Source organism: Rosa chinensis, unplaced genomic scaffold, assembly GCF_002994745.2.
Source record: "Rosa chinensis cultivar Old Blush unplaced genomic scaffold, RchiOBHm-V2 RchiOBHmChr0c05, whole genome shotgun sequence".
Taxonomy (NCBI): Eukaryota; Viridiplantae; Streptophyta; class Magnoliopsida; order Rosales; family Rosaceae; genus Rosa; species Rosa chinensis.
The window spans coordinates 138,120-161,265 of NW_020126819.1; the positions used below are offsets into that span (position 1 = coordinate 138,120).

General features: G+C 38.0%; 1 protein-coding gene across 1 annotated transcript in view; it reads right to left on the reverse strand.

The window, feature by feature from the left end:
- Positions 1 to 23,146, reverse strand: part of LOC112181202 — a gene marked incomplete at both ends in the record, with an annotated part of 163,941 nt that overhangs the window by 23,654 nt on the left and 117,141 nt on the right. The window contains one exon of the mRNA XM_024319647.1: positions 9,266 to 10,005. Coding sequence (XP_024175415.1) covers positions 9,266 to 10,005 — 740 coding nt within the window. The remainder of the gene's footprint in view (positions 1 to 9,265; positions 10,006 to 23,146) is intronic.

Genomic DNA, 23,146 nt, shown 5'->3' on the forward strand with positions numbered 1-23,146 from the left:
GCCTATTTATAGGGGAGCATTGGTTGGCTTTCCCAACTGAAACGTCTTCTTTATGGCCTTAACTCCTCTCATAATGGGGCAATTCCTTTAATTTCCAAACTGAAAACGTCTTTCTCTTATTTATTTTCCAGCTGAAACATCTTTTTTCTTTTATTCCTCAACTGAAAACATCTTTTCTCCTTTATTTCCCTTCTTCATTGCTTGGTCAAATATCTTAATGCTTTATTTTATGACTCCATCATTGCTGTTTCCAAGAGTTCAACCAGGCAACGTTTCCTACAACAAGCAGGAGAATATCAGAATTTTCTAGAGAAAATAAAGGAAAATTAAAATGTAAAGACCGCAAAAATAGTTGACAGTTAGGAATCCTGATCCAGCTAGGATTTTTCATGAATTTTACTTTTTCCGCCTATTTCACTCCAAACACTCAACAAGACTTTCAAAATGACTTAATGACTCAAAACACTAAACTAAGGGAGAAATAAGGCTAAAATGAGGCACATAATTAATAATATCGTCACACTTTTTTGCTCCTATCACTAGTTTGGATCCGAGAAGTGCTGACAAAGGGTCTCGTCCCCTGTCAAACAAGTGAGCTGAGCTCCGCCAAAATCGGTCCCTTCTTCACCTGGTCATGTTCCAAAGGAGTTACCGAAAGGAGAAAGGAAATAACCCTAGTCCAAAACCTTTTTGGGGTCAGTCTTAGTCCTTTGTTTTTAACTTTGAGTTTTAGGATGCCCTTAACTGTCTCGGATTCAATATCTCTGAAATTATGGCTAAAAGAGGATCATGATATTGAGATGATTTTAAATGGTATTCCTTGGTTAATTGAGATATATGAAAAATATATGCATGAGTAGTGGATATGGATTTCGTAACCTTGGTACAGAATATGAGCATGTTAAGATGAGTTTTGATTCATAAAAGCCCATGTGAGATATTTGAGCCATGTCCCTTTTTCTTGGAGGAATGAAAGAATATATTCTTATTTTCTTGGCGATGTTTTGATGATCTCATTATTCTTCATTTGATTGATTGCTTGCCATAGATTAAGTTTGATGGACTAGAGAATGCTAGAATTCACTCTTGTGCTTGTTGAGACTTTTATCAATACATGTCCCTGATTCTGGAAAGGATAGAGGCATCATAGGAACCACCACCATAGACAAATTAACTTGTGTCCATATTTGTGCCCGTCGTGGGACCCCCTTAGATAAACCACTTTGAGCCTACATTGAGCCTTTTCTTTCATCACCCTTAAATTCCTTAACCCTTAACCTTAGTATAGTTACAATCCTAACCTTTATTCTAAGAATTTAGTAGAGCTATCTTTTGAGACTTACTACATGGATTCGATGGCAAGGATGAAGATTGAAAAGAGGTGAAAGTTCAAGTGTGGGGGTAGACTTGTCCATAAGAAAAAAAATGTGGAAGCCTTGAAAAAGAAATGAAAGAAAAAAAAAATGTGTATGGCTAAGAAAAGAAAAACAAAGAAAAAAAAATATATGCATATGGATTTTAGTCCCCCATACTTGGTGAATTTGGAGATTGTTTTGAATTGAAGGCCCATTACATAAAAATTTGGTCTTTGTCCAGTTCACGAGGGTTCAAGTGGATTTCTAGAAGTCTCTCTACATCAAAATGAGCTCTACTAGGTTTTTAGGATACTTTGACATTCCTTAACCTTTGTTTCTTAAAACCTTGAACCTTAGCCCCATTTCAACCCTTCAAAGTCCTTTTTGATCCTTAAGATGGGACAGCATTTGATCTGTGGAGATGAGTTATAAGAGTTGAACCTATGGCTTGGGTTCATCCGTGCAAGTAGTTGATATCTTTCATGAGATCTTGAAAAATTATATTCACAAAGTGCTTTTCGTTTCTTATATATGTGAGCTATTTGAATGCCTCAAAATATTTTCTCTCACATATAATTGAGTGTTTATAAGTTTTTAAGCATTGCCTTGATCTGAGTGAAGAAAGAGTGGATATACCTTGTGAGGATATGAATCATACTTGTCTGAAACATGCTGAGCTCCACCCATCACCATTGTTACACCCAAGTCCTACTTATTTATATGTGGATTATATGCTTCAATTAACTCTCGAATATCTAAATATTGATTCTTGATTAAGTGCTAATTTTGATGCCATGAGAGTAAGGATTTATGAGACAAATGTTAAGGGCAAATATAGTCTTTGTGTGTCACTTGTGTAGAGTCTAGTAGTGACGTGTTTGCTTTTGTTGAGTCTTTTGTTTTGATTTTGCTAAGGGACTAGCAAAAGCTAAGTGTGGGGGTATTTGATCAGAGCACAAAGTGTGACATTTTTAAGATGTATTTTCCCTCATTTGGCTAAGTTATTCTCTTAAAATTAATAATTATAACATAGTTTATGTTTTTAGGTATTTCAAGGACTGAAATGGAGAAAACAGGCGAAAAAGAGCAGAAATGAGCATAAATTAAGGACAAGTCATTTTAGAAACTTTCCTCTTTCATTTTAGGAAATATTTCCTATTTTGTTTTAGGAAACTTTCTTCATTTGAACTTTTCTATTTCTGATTTTTATATTTTAATGAGAGTCCATCACATTAAGAACTCTTGACTGATGAATTCAAGGAAAACTTAAAACAAAAATCATGAAGAATTCAAGGAGATAAAAGGGAGTGTTTATAATCAATATTTATTCTTGATTATCTTATTTACTATTGATTATAACACTAATTAAATTCTGATTTTTCTTGATTGTAGGAGTTCATTATGTGCACAATTGGAAGAAGAAATTAGTGAAAATCAAAGGAGAGGAATAAGGGATGTATCTGGTCACTATTCAAGGAATATACAATGAGTCATTAAGGGGAAAAGAGATCAGAAAAATCAAGACTTTGTCATGAGAAAATCAAGCAAATTTGGAGGAGAAATCATCTCAAGATGATTGGCCAAGATTGCATCACAAGAGATGAGAATTCCACTATAAATAGCAGCCATTCTCTACTCCAAAATCATCACTTCTTCATACAAAATTCAGTTCATTAGCTTAGCTCTCTTCTCTCCAAAATCCTCTCCAAATATTCAGAAAAAGCCTCTTGTCATGAAGAGCTTTAGGACTTCTCCAAGGCTGTTCGTGTTCTTGAAGGCCAAGCCTTGTGTTCTCTTAACGTTCTCCAAGCTTCCTTGAAGATCAAAAAGTGTAATTCATGGCCCTTATTTCTGTTTTCGTACTCTTTAGTATTGAATTTCAGATTTCGTTTATGAGCTTTATTATTGGAATTGGATTTTGATGTCGCTTTTGTTGAGCGACCAATTTAACCCTGAAATGTCATTAGTAGTATAAAGTAAATAGGGATCGTTCTATTCCGGGGATTGAGGGTACACCTGTCATTATCAAACAATTAAACAATTAAAACAAAGTATAATATTTACAAAAATAAAACAAAATATATACATATTTACGAAAAAGGGGGGATTTTTGATTTTGGTTTTCTATTTTCGAAAATAAAAGCTAACTAAATAATTAAAAACGCAAAAACATAAAAATATAAATGGAATGTAAGAACAAAGATCAAAGTCGAAACTCATGATTAAAATTGATTCAAGTTCATCATTGTTCATCATAGTCATGCAAGAGGAGTTGATCATGTGAAACGTTCAAAAGCAAACAATTTCCCATATTTTACTTTCAATGCTAATTAACCTAAGCGAAAGCACCTAGATTAATCCTATCAAACATGCAATCAAACCCTAGAAAGCTAGTCAATCATGTCATGTTTAACGCATTAAGCACCTAGAAAGGCTATCAACTCAAATGTGCAACTTAGTATGAAAAAGTCCACCTAATTGCAATCTTCTTTGATTAAATTCGGTTTTTGTACAAAACCTTTACTACTTATTGATTCAAGAACACAAAACCAAAAAGTTGATTCATGTTCTTAAATTCGTAGCACCAATTATATCAAAACCCTAAGTGTTTGCAACCACATAAGATTAAAATACAAAAGTTATCTATCATGCAAATTTAATCAAACACTCACACAAAAGCAACCATAAATCGCAATATATGAATCTGAAAATTAACAATTAATCATAAAATTTCAGAAAACAACACTTGTTCAAACATGTGTGTCAACTAGGGCAAAACCAACGAAAATTACAAAGCAAAGGTTACAAGGAGAATCGGATTACACCGTGATGAAGATGAGATGAATGAAGTGATGAATGGTCTCTTGAATTTCGAAAGCAATCTTCAAGGATGGTGATGGATGATGTGCACGGCGTGTCCTCTTCTTCCTTGGCCTTGCTTGAACTTCGTGGTTGCCCTAGAGGATGGAGAAGAGCACGGCTAAGCTAGAGAGAGTTTTCTGATTTTTTTCTCAAAGTGTAAACGCAAAAGTGGGAACTAGGAACTCTTGACGTTGAGAGAAGAGAGGAATATATAGGGGACGGCTTCTAGGTCTTCAATCCGTCCACAACCCTAGCAAATCTCACGGCAATCTCTTGCTTCCTCCACATAATTTTCTCCAATGATTTCGTGCCACATAAGCCCTATGAGGTGGTGCAACCAATCACAAAATTCCAATATAAATTCCCTAAATAATCTTGCCGAAATATATATATAGATATTTTCTGATTTCCTTCACCAATTTCGGCAACAATATACTTAGAGAATAAAGGGGGACGAACCTAGACTCCTTTGAGAGCTTTTTGTGTTCAACACATATTCTCTTTCCTTTAAAAGCTCCCTAAGAAATCTCCACGAAATCTCTTTATTTTTTTCTGATTTTCCTCACGGCAAAACCCTTGTTTTTCTCTTCATTATCTTTTGCCGAATTCCCTAGGGTTTGCACGGCATCCCCTTGTTTCCTCTTGGCTTGGACGGCTAGGTCTTCTAGGGTTTTATCTCTTGATTTATTTCCATAAAAATAACCCTAGAAAATCTCCATAGAAAATCTTCTTTATTTTCTGATTTTTGGACGCCTCTTCCTTGTTTCTCTCATGCAATTTCACGGCAAACATATCTTTAGGGCTAGGGTTTGCGTCACAAACCCTAGTGTCATGGGCTTTGATGGGCCATTATCCAATTTGCCGAAAATCCAAAGAGTTCTTGGGCCTCGTTGCTTCATCTTCAAGCCTTCTCATTTTCCAACGCAAAACACATTATTTTTCCATTTCTTTTTCATGGTTGCGTTGGAAACTTGCTAGGGAAGCCTTCCTCCATTTCGTAGGATTTCCTGGTTGGACTAGGAAAGCTTGTTTCTTCATTTCTGCTCAAATGTGTGGGCCATTTTCTCTCATGTTCGTTCGTCTTGATGTTCGCAAGCTCCTCTTTCCATTCGTGCGTTCATTTCCACTTTCTAGCTCGGAGGTCCTGAAAATAGAAACTATACTTAAAATAGAAACTTTCTAAAAAATGAAAATAGAAACTTACTAAAAATGAAAAATAGAAACTTTCCAGAAATGAGAAATGAAAAATGAGAAATGAGAAATGAGAAATGAAAAATGAAGACAAAAATGGAAACTTTCTACAATAAGGAACTTTCCCAATCAAAGAATGGAAACTTTCCCAAACAGGGATTTTTCAAGGAAATGGCGCAGAAAAGTGTAGGGAAATGCAGTTAAAACGTCGCATTAAAATGCTCCTATCAAATTCCCCCACACTTAGCTTTTGCTAGTCCCTTAGCAAAATCAAACTAAGACACACACTAAGACTCAACGAAAATTTAAAGACTTGACAAAAACAATGACTCTATTGCCCTTCAACTATTTGTCTCAGCAATCTCTTACTTTCATAACACCAAGATTAGCACTTAACCAAAATTCAATGTTAGGCATTCGAGAGTTAATTAAAACACATAACTTACATATACACAAGTAGGACTTGGTTGAAACAATGGTGATGGTTTCTGTTAAGCATGTTTCAAACAAGTATGATTCAACTCCTCACAAGTTATATCCACTCTTTCTTCTCTCAGATCATGGCAATGCTTAAAAGCTTATACACTCAAGTATATGTGAAAGATAGCAAGTATATCACATAATTCAAGAAACGAAAGCACATGTATAATTTTCTTTAAAGATCTCATGAAGGACACCAACTACTTGCACAGATGGACCCAAGCCATAAGTTCAACTCTTGTAACTCATCTCCACATCAAGGGCTGTCCCATCTTAAGGATCAAGAAGGTCTTCTTAAAGGTTGTAATGGGGCCAAGGCTCAAGGTTTTAAGAAATGAAGGGTAAGGATTTATCAAAGTGTCCTAAAAACCTAGCAGAGCACATGTAGATGTAGAGACCTCAAGAAATCCACCAAGGCATTGCAAAAACGTCACTTTCCCTAGAGGTAACATAAAAGGGGCCTAATGTCTTCATGTTGGGCCCAATCTTCATTGTAAACTTCCCTTGAACTCTAGTGAATGGACAAAGGTCAAATTTTTCTTTAATAGGCCTTCATTTCAAAGTAAACTCCAAAATCACTAAGTATGGGGGACTAAAATCCATAAATATTTCTTTCTTTTCTTTTCTAGCCGTACATTTTTTTCTTTTCATTTTATTTTTCACGGCTTTCACATATTTTTTTTTTTTATGGACAAGTCTACCCCCACACTTGAACTTTAACCTCTTCTCAATTTCCATCCTTAGCACCAAACCCATGTAGTATGTCTCAAAAGATAGCTCCACTAAGTTCTTAGAACAAAGGGTAGGGTTGTTACTATACTAAGCTTCATGGTTAAGGATTTTAGGGTGATGAACGAAAAGGCTTAATGTAGGCTCAAAGGGGCTTATCTAGGGGAGTCCCACGACGGGCACAAATGGGGACACAAGTTTATATGGCAATGGTGGTAATTCCTGGGGTGCCTCTATCCCTTCCAGAATCAGGGCCATGTATTGACAAACGTCTCAACAAGCACAAGAGTGAATTCTAGCATTCTCTAGTCCATCAAACTTAATCTATGGCAAGCAATCAATCAAATGAAGAATAATGAGATCATCAAAATATCGCCAAGAAAATAAGAATATATTTTTCATTTCACTCCAAGAAAAAGGGACATGGCTCAATTATCTCACATGGGCTTATATGAATCAAAACTCATCCTAACATGCTCATATTCTGTACCAAAGTTTTCGAATCCATATCCACTACAAGGCACACATTTTTCATATATCTCAATTAACCAAAGAATACCATGTTTAAAAATCATCTCAATCTTGTGATCCTCTTTTAGTCATGATTTTAGAGATATAGAATCATCCTAGACAGTTGAAAGGGCATCCTAAGACTCAAAACAAAAACAAAAGCAACGAAAATTTTTTAAATTTTTGACATTTTTCAATTTTTTTGTATTTTTCAATATATGACTCAAGATAAAAGTGTAAATCCCTTCCCCCACACTTAAATATTGCATTGTCCTCAATGTAATCAATAAAAAGCATGCAATGGAACACTTAAGCATATAGGGATGAAATTTACGAAAATGACTACCAACATAAAGAAAAATTGGGGAAGTAAAAGGGAGAGATAAAACAAATCTGCGTTGATGACTCCTCCACAGCTACTTCAGAATTGGGTTGCCTCCCAAGCAGCGCTTAATGTTTATAGTCTTTCAGCCTAGACTTGTACCTCCATTTAATCTTCAGGGTTTGGAACGTTTTGGAGGGGTACATCCTCCACTTCATGTTCCACAAATGCCTCATAGTAAGGCTTCAAGCGATGGCCATTCACTTTGAACTCGTTGCTTGTATGTTCACTCTTTATCTGCACAGCTCCATGAGGAAACACATGAGTGATAACAAAAGGTCCAATCCAACGAGAACGAAGCTTACCTGGGAAGAGTTTGAGACGAGAATGGAAGAGAAGAACTTTTTGACCCACAACAAAAGTCTTTCTTCGAATCATTTTGTCATGGAATGCCTTAGTCTTATCCTTGTAAATTTTAGCACTTTCAAAGGCATCATTCCTTATCTCCTCTAACTCTTGCAATTGCAACTTCCTATGAAGCCCAGCTGCATCCATATCCATGTTGAACTGCTTCACAGCCCACCAAGCTTTGTGCTCCAACTCCACAGGTAAATGGCATGGTTTGCCATAGACAATTCGATATGGTGACATACCTATGGGAGTTTTGTATGCAGTTCTGTAGGCCCACAAAGCATCCTCTAGACGCAAGGACCAGTCCTTCCTGTTGGGGTTCACAGTCTTCTCCAATATCCCCTTAATCTGACGATTAGAGACCTCAGCCTGCCCACTAGTTTGTGGGTGATAAGGTGTAGAAACCTTATGTGTGACATCATATCTCTTCAAGAGAGCCTCAATCGTCCGATTGCAAAAATGGGATCCTCCATCACTAATGAGAACTCTAGGCATTCCAAACCTGCTAAAGATGTTAGACTTGATAAAATCTGCAACAACCTTAGAGTCATTAGTTCTAGTGGCCTTTGCTTCCACCCATTTGGAAACATAGTCCACTGCAAGTAAGATATAGAGAAACCCAAAAGATGAAGGGAAAGGTCCCATGAAATCTATACCCCAGACATCAAATATTTCAACAGTTATTATATTGGACAATGGCATTTGATCTCTAGGACCTAGATTTCCTGTTCTTTGGCACTTATCACAAGTTAAACAATAGGCATGTGCATCCCTAAATAATGTTGGCCAATAGAACCCAGACTCTAGCACCTTAAACGCAGTCTTCCTAGACCCAAAGTGTCCCCCACATGCTTTAGAGTGGCAAAAAGAAAGTATAGCATTATGTTCATGTTCAGGCACACATCTCCTAATCAATTGATCAGAGCAATACTTCCACAAATAAGGTTCATCCCAAACATATTGCTTAACAGTTTTCTTAAGCCTATCCCTATGAGCACGTGACATGGTATCAGGAATCTTTCTAGACACAATATAATTCACAATGTCTGCATACCATGGTTCACTTACCTGAAGTCCAAAGAGTTGCTCGTCTGGAAATGTCTCCACCAGAGGGAGATAATCTTCTGCATGCACTAAGCGACTCAAGTGGTCAGCTACCACGTTCTCACTACCCTTCTTGTCCTTGATTTCCACGTCGAATTCTTGCAAGAGTAGGATCCATCTGATGAGCCTTGGTTTCGCCTCCTTCTTGGTCATCAAGTATTTCAAAGCTGCATGGTCAGTAAAGATAGTAACTTTGGTACCAAGTAAATAGGAGCGAAACTTCTCAAGGGCAAAGACAACTGCAAGGAGCTCTTTCTCTGTGGTGGAGTAGTTCATTTGTGCATCATTGAGAGTCCTTGAGGCGTAGTAGATGGCATAGGGCAGCTTTTCCTTCCTTTGTCCCAAAACGGCTCCAACTGCGTAGTCAGAGGCATCACACATTAACTCAAAGGGCAAGGACCAGTCTGGAGGTAACATGATGGGGGCAGATGTCAACAACTCCTTAAGCTTGTCAAAAGCTTCTTGACACTCCTTGTCAAAGTGAAAGGGCACATCCTTCTGGAGTAGTTGACATAAGGGTCTCGAAATTTTGGAGAAGTCCTTGATGAACCTCCTGTAAAAACCTGCATGACCAAGGAAAGAACGAATCTCTCTCACAGAAGTGGGAGAGGGTAAGTGACGCACAATATCAACCTTGGCTTTATCAACCTCTATACCCCTAGCAGAGACAATATGTCCTAGAACTATTCCTTGTTTAACCATAAAATGGCATTTTTCCCAGTTTAAGACAAGGTTAGTTTCCATGCAACGTTTCAGAATTATCTCCAGATTATTAAGACAATCATCAAAATTCTTTCCAAAAACTGAAAAGTCATCCATGAATACCTCTATGATTTTCTCAATATAATCTGAAAAGATACTTACCATACACCTCTGAAAGGTACCTGGAGCGTTGCAAAGTCCGAAAGGCATACGTCTATAGGCAAACGTTCCAAAGGGGCAAGTGAAGGTTGTCTTCTCTTGATCTTCATTTGCAATTGCAATCTGGTTGTAACCAGAGTATCCATCCAGGAAGCAGTAGTAGTCATGTCCAGCTAGGCGCTCAAGCATCTGGTCAATGAATGGCAGAGGAAAGTGGTCTTTCCTTGTGGTTGCGTTGAGCCTCCTATAGTCAATGCATACTCTGTGGCCTGTTACTGTCCTTTGGGGCACCAGTTCGTTATCAGCATTCTTTACCACAGTGATCCCAGACTTCTTGGGCACGACCTGAACTGGAGAGACCCACTTGGAGTCAGAAATAGGGTAGATTACCCCACAATCAAGGAGTTTGATAACCTCCTTCTTCACTACTTCCATCATTGGAGGGTTGAGACGACGTTGAGCCTCTCTAGTGGGTTTAGACCCCTCCTCTAGAAGTATCCTGTGGACGCAAGTTGTAGGGCTGATTCCCTTGATATCCGCCAATGTCCATCCTATGGCGGTCTTGTGTTGCTTCAACATTTCCACCAACTTCTCTTCTTGTGGAGTTGTTAGTGCAGAGGACACAATCACTGGCAAGGTTTCCTTGTCCCCTAAGTAGACATACTTCAAATGGTCTGGAAGAGGTTTTAGCTCAAGTTCTGGGGCCTGGACCACTGAAGGTAATGTCTTGTTAGTGGATAACTGAATGGACAAGGAGAAACAGACTTACCTATAAAGGGTGATGCCTCAAGGAAGGAGACGTTTTCAATGATTTTATCCTCACAAGTGTCTTTCAACTTGTCCTCTGAGATGGTGACGCCTTCCTTTGTATAGCCTACCCCACTCTCAAGGGTAGTGACTAGGGTATCCTCATGCATAACATCAAACATTTTCTGCGCAAGTTCATCCAAAATGTCAGCAGAAAAACAATCATTAACCTCTAGGGATACCTCATGGCTTCAAAGATGTTAAAGCCAATAATGTCACCATCGAACTCCATTGTAAGAGAGCCTTCATACACATCAATCTTCGTCCTAGCTGTCCTTAAGAAAGGACGTCCCAAAAGCAATGGAGTGGAACTTACAGGGGAGTCCTCCATTTCCAATACATAAAAATCAGCTGGGAAGATAAGATGGTTAACCTGTACAAGCACATCCTCCAACAAACCTCTAGGGTATGCATTGGATCTGTCAGCTAACTGAATGATAACATTGTCAGATTTAAGTTCCCCTAGACCTAGGGTTTCATAAACAGAGTAGGGCATAACATTAACAGATGCACCTAGGTCTAGCATGGCATTCTTAAATCTAGAGTTACCAATAGTACAAGGAATGGTAAAGCTTCCAGGATCCTTACACTTTGGAGGGATCTTCCTCTGAATTAGGGCAGAGACATTCTCACTTACCTTTACCACCTCCTTTTCACGGTTTACTCTCCTAGTAGTGCAAAGCTCTTTGAGGAACTTGGCATACTTAGGGACTTGCTTGATGGCCTCTAGGAGGGGTAGGTTTACTTGCACCTTCTTGAAAGTTTCCAAGATAGCTTGGTCACTTTCATCCTTCTTAGATTGGGCAAACCTGCGTGGGAAGGGCATGCAAGAAGAAGAAGGGTTAGCAATAACCGAATTTGATAAGTTAGAATTATTACCTTTGATTTCCGGTTTTGCCTTTAAAGATGAGGATGCCTTGGTCTCTTCCTTTGACGTTGCAGGGTCCTTCTCAATACCCAACTTGGTGGGTTCTTGGTCTTCCTCAATCTCTATGCTCATTTGGACCTTCTTGGGTTGCTTGGGTGGATCCACAAATGGTCTCCCACTCCTCGTAGTCACAACTGATGCATTCTCCACATTACCCTTAGGGTTAGGTATTGTGCCACTAGGAAGCTTCCCAGTCTCATGAATCTTGCTCATGAATCCACAACTTGACCCATCTGTTTCTTAAGATCTGCAATATCCTTAGTGTGGGTCTGTTGTCCTTGAATCAAAGCTTGAGTAGAGTTTGTCAAGGCCTGGGTGGAACTAGTCAAGGCTTCCAACGTTTTGTCGTAGTGAGACATTGAAGGTCCTGAGTTCTGTTGAGGAGGAGGCATGTAGGGCCTTTGAAAAGATGATCCTTGGAATGAAGGCCCTTGAGGACGTTGGAAGTTCCCACCAAGAGGATTCTGAACGTTATCATTGTTAGTCCACTTGAAGTTGGGATGGTCCCTCCATCCTGGGTTGTACGTATTGGAGTAAGGGTCATGTCTAGGACGTTGAGGTCCTCCTTGGTATCCTCCTTGATATCCTCCAATAGCATTTGCAGATTCCCATCCTCCATTCTCATTAAGTTGAGGGCACTGATCTGTAACATGCCCTTGCATAGAGCATACCCCACAAGCTATTGTTGCACTTGGTCCCTTGGAACTTACCACTTGGTTCATGAGTAGAGTAAGCTTATTCAGTTGGTCCTCAATTGCAGTATTCTTGCTCATCTCATGCACCCTACGAGTAGAGTGTCCTACCCCCTCATATTGTTGAGAGTTCAAGGCACGATTAGCTATCAGCTCCTTCCCAACTGTAGGGGACTTATCCACAAAAGCTCCTCCAGCTGCAGCATCCAACATTTGCCTTTCCAAGGGTAAGAGTCCTTCATAGAAACATGTGAGTAGGGTCTCATCCTTCATCTGATGTTGAGGACATTGTGCAAGTAAGGAATTGAACCTCTCATAGTAAGCAGCATAGGACTCATCATGGGCTTGCTCTATTCCACTGAGCTTCTTTCTAAGTGTGATGACCTTAGAAGCTGGGAAGTATTTCTCCAAGAAGGCCTTTCTCATTGTCTCCCATGAAGTGATACGTCCTGCAGGGAGTTCATATAGCCAATCCTTGGCTCTATCAGCTAGAGAGAATGGAAATGCTCTCATCTTAAGAAGGTTCTCATCTGCCCCTTGTGGTTGCATGTTTGCACAAACAGATTGAAATTCTCGAACATGCTTGTTAGCGTCCTCCATATTAAGTCCATGGAAGATAGGGAGCTTGTGCAACAAACCACTCTTTAGCTCAAACTCTGCTTGTCTTCCAGCTGCAGGGGGAGGGTATACTATGCCTGTAGGGGGTCCTCCTTCAACAGTTGCAGTGGAAAGTTCCCTAATAGATGCCATTCTCTCTTCTTCGACTTCTTCAGGTGGTGGTGAAGGTGGTGGTGTAGAGTTGGACGAAATCACAGGTGAAGGTGAACGTGAAGGAGGAGATGGACTTGGTGTAGGTGATGTAGACTCCTCAGAACAGTAGGTCCTCTTCCCTTGTTCGTTAAAGATGTACCCTCTGTGTGTCGAAGGGGAAGGGCTTGTCTGCTCAAGAAGTGAAGGACCCTTCAAGCGAGCGAGCCTTGCTTCAATTTCCTTTAGTGTAGAGGATCTAAAAGGCTCGGTCATTCATAGGAATCCTGAACATCATCAAAATTCAAAGAAGTTAGCAAAGTATAAAGTGAGTTAATTACAAATTAGTGATTTATACATCAACCTTACTATTCACGAGTCACTATTCACAAGTTACTATTCACGACTTTACTATTTATGATTTATACAAGTATAAAGAGAAGTATAAATTACAAACTATCCACAATCTGTTCACAAATAAACCACAAAAGAAATTTATACAAGTATAAAATGTACAAAACAACACAATTTACAAGTGGAGGATATGTTCAAGTATATTATTATCTTTACAAAATAAAGTTAATATCTCAATTGATTACAAGTTGTAAGTCGAGCCCAATAGAAACCACTACTATTGGTGAGCTACGATCTAGGGATATCGCCTAGACATAAGTCACTTCCTTTGTTTCAGAAGGCTAGATGGCCAGGTTAAGAGGTAAGTGAGAGGGAGGACTCATTTTGGTGACACTACGGAGGCTACTCCCTCATTGAGGTTTAGGCCCCTATTGGCTACTCCCACATTGTGGTTTACGCACGGTCTATAGTATCTCTGAGATCCAATTTGAACCCATCACCCAGGGTCTCAACCTAAGACACCACCTATATGCCCCTTACTCAGCTTGGAAAGAACTCATGTGTTAGACAGTTCTCCAAATGCTAATAAAAGCCGCCCTCAACTCAAAGTCCTTAGAAAGGCACTAATGAAGGGTTAAGGCCAATATTAACAAAAGGGCCTTATCTACTCATACGATTTTACACACTTATAACAATCAAGAATTTAACAATATTCACAATTAATTCTTTAATTTCCTTTGTTTAACAGATTAGACACCACTTACACAAAACTTTCACACAAACAAACAAAACGTCACTATTCACATCTAATTATCTTTTTTTTTTTTTTTTTTTTTTTTTTTTTTTTTTTTTTTTTTTTTTCACGAAATTAAGTAAAATTACTTCTATTCTTTCCTTTTCTTTACAATTATTTTCAACACTTAGGTACGGGAACAGGGAGTCTCGATGTGCAATGGGACTGAAACAGCTACCCTTTTCAAGACTATGTTTAATCCAATATACCTTAGGTGCATCACAACATTTTCTTTTGTTATAAATACCATTGATTTCGAATTAAATTCCAAGCGGTAAATCAAGTGGACGTGCGGCCCAAGTATAATCGTCAGACACTAAGTCTCTCCTACATCCTTTGGGCAACCTTACTGAAATGGCCAGGTAGGGGAGGGCGACCACGAGAGGTAGAATCCATTTTGGCATGAGCTACTCCCACATTGTGGTTTAGGCTCATTTGCACGCACTTCTGGATTCAAGAACCAGTCATGAGCGTTGTCCCCTTCCTAGACACCATCCCACATAGGCTATACTTACTTGGATATAAAAGGTCCTAAGTGTGAAGACAGTTCAATGAATGTTAATAAAGGCCGCCCTCAACCTTAAGGGACCTGAACTAGGTACCAATAAGGGGTTTAGGCCAATATTAATAAACACGACTTCACCTATTCCATCTTTAATTTACAACCTACAATTAAAATTCGTATTCAACAATATAAATAACAACCTAAGTAATTAATCTACTAATTTTCGACAATTACAAAATAATTAACGAATAAATTTTTTTTTTTTTTTTTTTTTTTTTCGGTCACAATATACAAAACAAATATTCACAATATGGCAAATGATTTTTCAATCCCCGGCAACGGCGCCAAAAATTGTTGTCGCTTTTTGAGCGACCAATTTAACCCTGAAATGTCATTAGTAGTATAAAGTAAATAGGGATCGTTCTATTCCGGGGATTGAGGGTACACCTGTCATTATCAAACAATTAAACAATTAAAATTAAAACAAAGTATAATATTTACAAAAATAAAACAAAATATATACATATTTACGAAAAAGGGGGGATTTTTGATTTTGGTTTTCTATTTCGAAAATAAAAGCTAACTAAATAATTAAAAACGCAAAAACATAAAAATATAAATGGAATGTAAGAACAAAGATCAAAGTCGAAACTCATGATTAAAATTGATTCAAGTTCATCATTGTTCATCATAGTCATGCAAGAGGAGTTGATCATGTGAAACGTTCAAAAGCAAACAATTTCCCATATTTTACTTTCAATGCTAATTAACCTAAGCGAAAGCACCTAGATTAATTCTATCAAACATGCAATCAAGCCCTAGAAAGCTAGTCAATCATGTCATGTTTAACGCAATAAACACCTAGAAAGGCTATCAACTCAAATGTGCAACTTAGTATGAAAAAGTCCACCTAATTGCAATCTTCTTTGATTAAATTCGGTTTTTGTACAAAACCTTTACTACTTATCGATTCAAGAACACAAAACCAAAAAGTTGATTCATGTTCTCAAATTCGTAGCAACAATCACATAAGAACCCTAAATGTTTCGAACCATTCAAGATAATCATACAAAAGATTTCTATCATGCAAATTTAATCAAACACTCACACAAAAGCAACCATAAATCGCAATATATGAATCTGAAAATTAACAATTCATCATAAAATTTCAGAAAACAATACTTGTTCATACATATGTGTCAACTAAGGCAAAACCAACGAAAATACAAAGCAAAGGTACAAGGAGAATCGGATTACACCGTGATGAAGATGAGATGAATGAAGTGATGATGTGGTCTCTTGAATTTCGAAAGCAATCTTCAAGGTGGAGGGTGGATGGTGTGCACGGCTTGTCTTCTTCTTCCTTGGCCTTGCTTGAACTTCGTGGTTGCCCTAGAGGATGGAGAAGAACACGGCTAAGCTAGAGAGAGTTTTCTGATTTTTTTCTCAAAGTATAAACGTAAAAGTGGAACTTGGAACCCTTGACGTTGAGAGAAGAGAGGAATATATAGGGGACGGCTTCTAGGTCTCAATCCGTCCACAACCCTAGCAAAGCTCACGGCAATCTCTTGCTTCCTCCACATAATTTTCTCCAATGATTTCGTGCCACATAAGCCCTATGAGGTGGTGCAACCAATCACAAAATTCCAATATAAATTCCCTAAATAATCTTGCCGAAATATATATAGATATTTTCTGATTTCCTTCACCAATTTCGGCAACAATATACTTAGAGAATAAAGGGGGACGAACCTAGACTCCTTTGAGAGCTTTTTGTGTTCAACACATATTCTCTTTCCTTTAAAAGCTCCCTAAGAAATCTCCACGAAATCTCTTTATTTTTTTCTGATTTTTCCTCACGGCAAAACCCTAGTTTTTCTCTTCATTATCTTTTGCCGAATTCCCTAGGGTTTGCACGGCATCCCCTTGTTTTCCTCTTGGCTTGGACGGCTAGGTCTTCTAGGGTTTTATCTCTTGATTTATTTCCATAAAAATAACCCTAGAAAATCTCCTTTTAATTTCTGATTTTCTTGGACGCACCTCCTTGTTTCTCTCTGCAAATTCACGGCAACAACAACCTTAAGGGTAGGGTTTGCGTCACAAACCCTATGTCATGGGCTTTGATGGGCCTTTATCCAATTTGCCGAAAATCCAAGAGTTCTTGGGCCTCGTTGCTTCATCTTCAAGCCTTCTCATTTTCCAACGCAAAACACATATTTTCCATTTCTTTTTCATGGTTGCGTTGGAAACTTGCTAGGGAAGCCTTCCTCCATTTTGTAGGATTTCCTGGTTGGACTAGGAAAGCTTGTTTCTTCATTTCTGCTCAAATGTGTGGGCCATTTTCTCTCATGTTCGTTCGTCTTGATGTTCGCAAGCTCCTCTTTCCATTCGTGCGTTCATTTCCACTTTCTAGCTCGGAGGTCCTGAAAATAGAAACTATACTTAAAATAGAAACTTTCTAAAAAATGAAAATAGAAACTTACTAAAAATGAAAAATAGAAACTTTCCAGAAATGAGAAATGAAAAATGAGAAATGAGAAATGAGAAATGAAAAATGAAGACAAAAATGGAAACTTTCTACAATAAGGAACTTTCCCAATCAAAGAATGGAAACTTTCCCAAACAGGGATTTTTCAAGGAAATGGCGCAGAAAAGTGTAGGGAAATGCAGTTAAACGTCGCATTAAAATGCTCCTATACAAGAAAGCCAAAGACGTTATCCGCCATGAGAAGGTGGTTCAAGCGAGGTGATCAAGTTGCTAGATGTGGGGTGATCTACCCATTTCTGATAGTATGGGTCTCCTGTGCAAGTGGTGCCAGAAGTCTGGGTGACAGTGGTGAAGAACGAGGAGAATGACTAGTGCCCCGAGATTATCATGGCACAGGTATGTATCGACTACCGGAAGCTGAATGCCACAACAAGGAAGGTCATATGCCCTTGCCTTTATTGACCAGATGTTGGAGCGCTTAGCGGCCATTCCTCTATGCTTCTTGGACGGATATAGTGGGACAACCAGATCTGCATAGCCCACGGATCAGGAGAGACGACTCACATGCCCTTTGGACCTTTGCTTATAGGCGCATGCCCTTCGGCTATGCAACGCACCAGGTACTTTCCAAAGAGTATGCTTTTTTTCTTTTTTTTTTTTTTTTTTTTTTTTTTTTTTTAATTTTTTTTTTTTTTTTTTTTTGAAAGTGTGTTATTTTTAGGCTGATGTTAAATCGTAGATTATTGCTAATAGTTTATGTTAATCTTGTTATAGATTGATACGTTTTAAATTCTATTCTAATTGTTATCACTTATTGATCATGTTAGTGCTGACGAACCGGACTGAACGATCCCTGCTTATCCTATACTGACAACTACATTTTGCAGGGTTAAATTGTGAGGCTATTTCAGCCCCATCAATTTTTGGCGCCGTTGCCGGGGATTGTTAAAATCCCTTGCACTTAAAGTGTCATCGATTTTGTTGTATATAGAATGAATGCTAATTTTTGTACTACACTTGTGGAATGGTGACAAATTGTGATTTCGGTTAGGCCAAGCTTTAATTGTGATTTAGTTTAAGTTTTATGAGTGTTACAAATTAAGCATGTCTTTTATCATTGTTGTACAATTTGTAGAAGTTGTTTTTTTAAGCATATTGTAAATTGTATGTGTTTCATTTAGATTAATTTACTTAATTGTTGTAAAATTGTATGTGGATATGAATTCAGCTAAATACTTAATTGTTGTAAGTGTGTAAAATCGTATGAGTAGACAAGGGCCCTTTGTTAATATTGGCCTAAACCCTTCATTAGTACCTTACTCAGGTCTCTGAGGTTGAGGGCGGCCTTTATTAGCACTTGGAGAACGGTCTAACATATTAGTTAATTTCCCAGCTGAGTAAGGGGCGCATACGGATGGTGTCTTAGGTTGAGACCCTGGGTGATGGGTTCAATTGGATCTCAGAGATACTATAGAATGAGCCTAAACCACTATGTGGGAGTAGCCGATAGGGGCCTAAACCTCAATGAGGGAGTAGCCTCCGTAGTATCACCAAAATGAGTCCTCCCTCTCACTTACCTCTTAATCTGGCCATCCGGCCTTCTGAAACAAAGGAAAGAGACTTATGTCTTGGCGACTATCCCTATATCGTATCTCACCAGTAGTAGTGGTTTCTATTGGGCTCGACTTACAACTTGGAATCAATTGAGATATTAACTATGTTTATAACAAACTTAAAAAAAAAAAAAAAAAAATGTTGTGTGACATGCTTAAGGTATATTGGACTAAACATGACCATAAGTCGAGGGTAGCTGTTCTATAGTCCCATTGCACACTGAGGTCCTCTGTTCCAGTACCTAAGTATGTAAATGTAAAGTAACTTAGAAAGTAGGAAAGACATAATGTTTGTATTCCTAACCTTGTATATGTTACTAACACTTGATCTGGTGAGTCCTTTGTGGAGCACACATTGGAAGAGATACCCCTCCAGGAGGCACCCAAGGAATGAGCACATGTGAACAAGAAGAAGAGTCCAGGCTGAAGGACTATAAATATTAAAGCGCTGCATGGGAGGCAACCCATTTCAACCGAACCTGTGAAGGAGCCATCAACGAGAGTTTGAAATTTCTATCCCTTCACTTGCTTAGGTTGAATTGTACTTGTGTCTTTGTTTATTTTACCCTTCCCTAAAAAAATAAAAAAAATAAAAATAAAAAAATAAAAAAATAAATTCTATGGTTTTTTTAGTATTTTTTTTTTTTGTTTTGTTTGCTTGAGTCTTAGGATGCCCCTAGCGTCTAGGATGAACATGTCTCTGAATTCATGGCTGAAGGTTTTCACAATCGAAATAGGACTTAATTGAATTCTGTGGTTAATCGACATTGTAATGCTTGTATGAAGATTTGAGATAGGATTGTAACTTGGTTCATTAAGCATGCTAGGATTAAGTCTGATTCATTTTACCCTAAGTGAGCTATTGAGCTAAAATACTTTCTTTTCGAGTGCTTATTGATAAATTCAAAATTTCATGGCTGTATTTGCAAAACCTCATCATTCTTTGAAAATCCAATGATCATGTGCCATAGATTTTAATGGACTAGAGAGTACTAGAACTCGGCTGTTGTGACTGTCAAAACTTGTATGCCATAATATGCACTGATCCTGGATAGGATAGAAGGCATTAGGGTAACCACCATAGCCAAACAAGCATGTGTCCCCAACTGTGCCCGTCGTGGGACTCCTTAGAATGAACCCCTTTGAGCCTACGTTGAAAACCTTTGTTTCATCACCCTCACTACCCTACCATGAGCTTAGTACAGGATATCTCTACCCTTGTCTTAGGGACTTAGTAGAGCATGACATAGTATGTAGGGGTGACGATGAAAGACAAGTGTGGGGTGGGGAAAATCCAAGAAAAAAAGAAGAGAAAAAAAAAAATTTGCCGTAAAAAAAAAATGAAAGAAAATGAAAATGAAAAAGAAAGAAAGAAAAGCGGCAAAATAGAAGAAAAATTGAAAAGAAAACTCTTGGGAAATTGTTGAAGTGTGGTTTTGGACTTTCAAATTTGTAGAAGGCTCAAAGTTGAAAATTATGCCTTTGTCCATTCCCATGTTGGTTAGAGTGAAGGTTTGGCCCAAAACAATGATATTTGGTCTACAAAAATGATGACATAAGGTGGTCCTTATGTGCTCTGCTAGGTCCTTAGGATTTTTGTATCCTTAATCTTCATTTCGAGAACCCTAGCTTAGCCCCATTACAACCTGTTTTAAGTGCTAACTTGATCCTTGAGATGGGCAGTCTTTGGTTAGTGGAGTCAGGTACGCAGTCGAGCTTATGGTTTAGGTCCATTTGTGCACTTAGTCATTTCATGAGGTCTTTAATAATTCTACACAAAATGCATTTTTGATGAAATATGCAAGCTGTTTGTTGCCTTACAATTTATTCTCTTGCATATACTTGAGAGTGAAGCTTTTAAGCATAGCCATTTCTGAGAGAAAAATCGAGAGTATGCCCTGTGAGTTTGGATTGGACTTGTTCGAAACATGCTATCATTCACTGTATAACTTAAGTTCTCCATATCTTGCTTAGTCATATGAATGTCACAGTTTATTAACCATGGAATTATCTACGCGATTTTGATTAAGTGTTTAACGTGAAAGCCATGAGTTTGGAATCTCTAAGACAACAGTTAGGGCAATAGAGTCATTTACTTGCTTTTCATTGAGTCTTGTTTTGTTTTGTATTTTTGTTTTGCTAAGGGACTAGCAAAAGCTAAGTGTGGGGTAGTTGATAGGAGCAAAAGAGTGTGACAATATTATTAATTATGTGCCTCATTTTAGCCTTATTTCTCCCTTAGTTTAGTGTTTTGAGTCATTAAGTCATTTTGAAAGTCTTGTTGAGTGTTTGGAGTGAAATAGGCGGAAAAAAAAAAAAATCCTAGCTGGATCAGGATTCCTAACTGTCAACTATTTTTGCGGTCTTTACATTTTAATTTCCCTTTATTTTCTCTAGAAAATTCTGATATTCTCCTGCTTGTTGTAGGAAACGTTGCCTGGTTGAACTCTTGGAAACAGCAATGATGGAGTCATAAAATAAAGCATTAAGATATTTGACCAAGCAATGAAGAAGGGAAATAAAGAAGAAAAGATGTTTTCAGTTGAGGAATAAAAGAGAAAGAGTTTCAGCTGGAAAATAAATAAGAGAAAGACGTTTTCAGTTGGGGAATAAAGGAGAAAAGACGTTTTCAGTTGAGGAATAAAAGAAAAAGATGTTTCAGCTGGAAAAATAAATAAGAGAAAGATGTTTCAGCTTGGAAATTAAAGGAATTGCCCCATTATGAGAGGAGTTAAGGCCATAAAGAAGACGTTTCAGTTGGGAAAGCCAACCAATGCTCCCCTATAAATAGGCAACGTCCAGAACTGAATTTGCATCACTTCCCAGCCAAGATCATTCCAAGACTACCCAATTCACTCCTCAAACCTCCATATCTTACAAGACCGTGACACCATCCATCCATCAATCTACAAAGCTCTAAGGCGCTGAGTCAAGGACGCTCCACCACCATAGTAGAGACAAGTTCATCACCTTGTTGCTAAGCCGCTGAGGAAAGCTTCAAAGTGTAACTATGACTCTACTTATAATTTTGTTTCGGTTTTGTGTGTTTCAATTTGCGAGTTGTGTAATTGGAGACATGGAATTTTCAAATATTTTTATTAATATTTTTGAGATTTCAGTTTATTATTGAGTTAATTTCGAGAATTCTTTTATGATGCATGTTACAACTTGTGCCCTTTTACGTGTTTAGGTAATTTTCAGAGTTAGGTTAATAAGTTTGCATGCTAGAATAATGGTGAGAGTTCTTGTGTGTTTTCTTAATTTGCCAAGAGTAATTGTTATTTGTTAAGGCGCTGAGTTAACAAGTAGCAATTAGTTCTAAAAAGTGGTAAAAACTATGTTCAATGGTTTAACGATTCTGGAAATTACGTGTTAAATTCTATGTCTAATGGTTAATTTGCACGTGTGAGTTGATTCGAGGGTTAGATAATACTACTAGTTAAGAGAATTACGCTGAGTGTTTTCAAAATTAGTAGTATTAGGCTTGGTAAGGACTTTTCCGATTCAAGCCTACATTAGAATGAATCAGATAAGTGGATTGATCCGCTGAGGCTTTTCATTTGAGCTCTTATCTAGGCATTAAGTGGGCACATTTTTGTGCATGTTGAAATGATTTTCTGTTTTTACACTTGTAATTTCTGAGTGGTATTGGTCAAGGTTAGGGAAGTCGATCATTGTATATAGTTTTATTTGTTTTGTTTTTATTTTAAGTAGATTAGGAACCAAATTTCAAAACCCCCCATTTTATTCTTTTATTTGTTAATGACCTTTTTGTGTAGGTGTACCCTACAATCCCCGGACTGAACGATCCCTGCTTATCCTATACTACAACTACATTTTGCAGGGTTAAATTGTGAGGCTATTTCAGCCGCATCAATGCCTTCGAAAGTGCTAAGATTTACAAGGACAAGACTAAGGCATTCCATGACAAAATGATTCGAAGGAAGACTTTTGTTGTGGGTCAAAAAGTTCTTCTTTTCCATTCTCGTCTCAAACTCTTCCCAGGTAAGCTTCGTTCTCGTTGGATTGGGCCTTTTGTTATCACTCATGTATTTTCTCATGGAGCTGCGCAGATAAAGAGTGAACAAACAGGTAATGAGTTCAAAGTGAATGGGCATCGCTTGAAGCCTTACTATGAGGCATTGTGGAACATGAAGTGGAGGATGTACCCCTCCAAAACGTTCCCAACCCTGAGGATTAAATGGAGGTACAAGTCTAGGCTGAAAGACTATAAACATTTAGCGCTGCTTGGGAGGCAACCCAATTCAGAAGTAGCTGTGGAGGAGTCGTCAACGCAGATTTGTTTTATCTCTCCCTTTACTTCTCCAATTTTCTTTATTTGGTAGTCATTTTCGAAATCCTATAGCTTATTGCATGCATCTGAAAGAGACAAT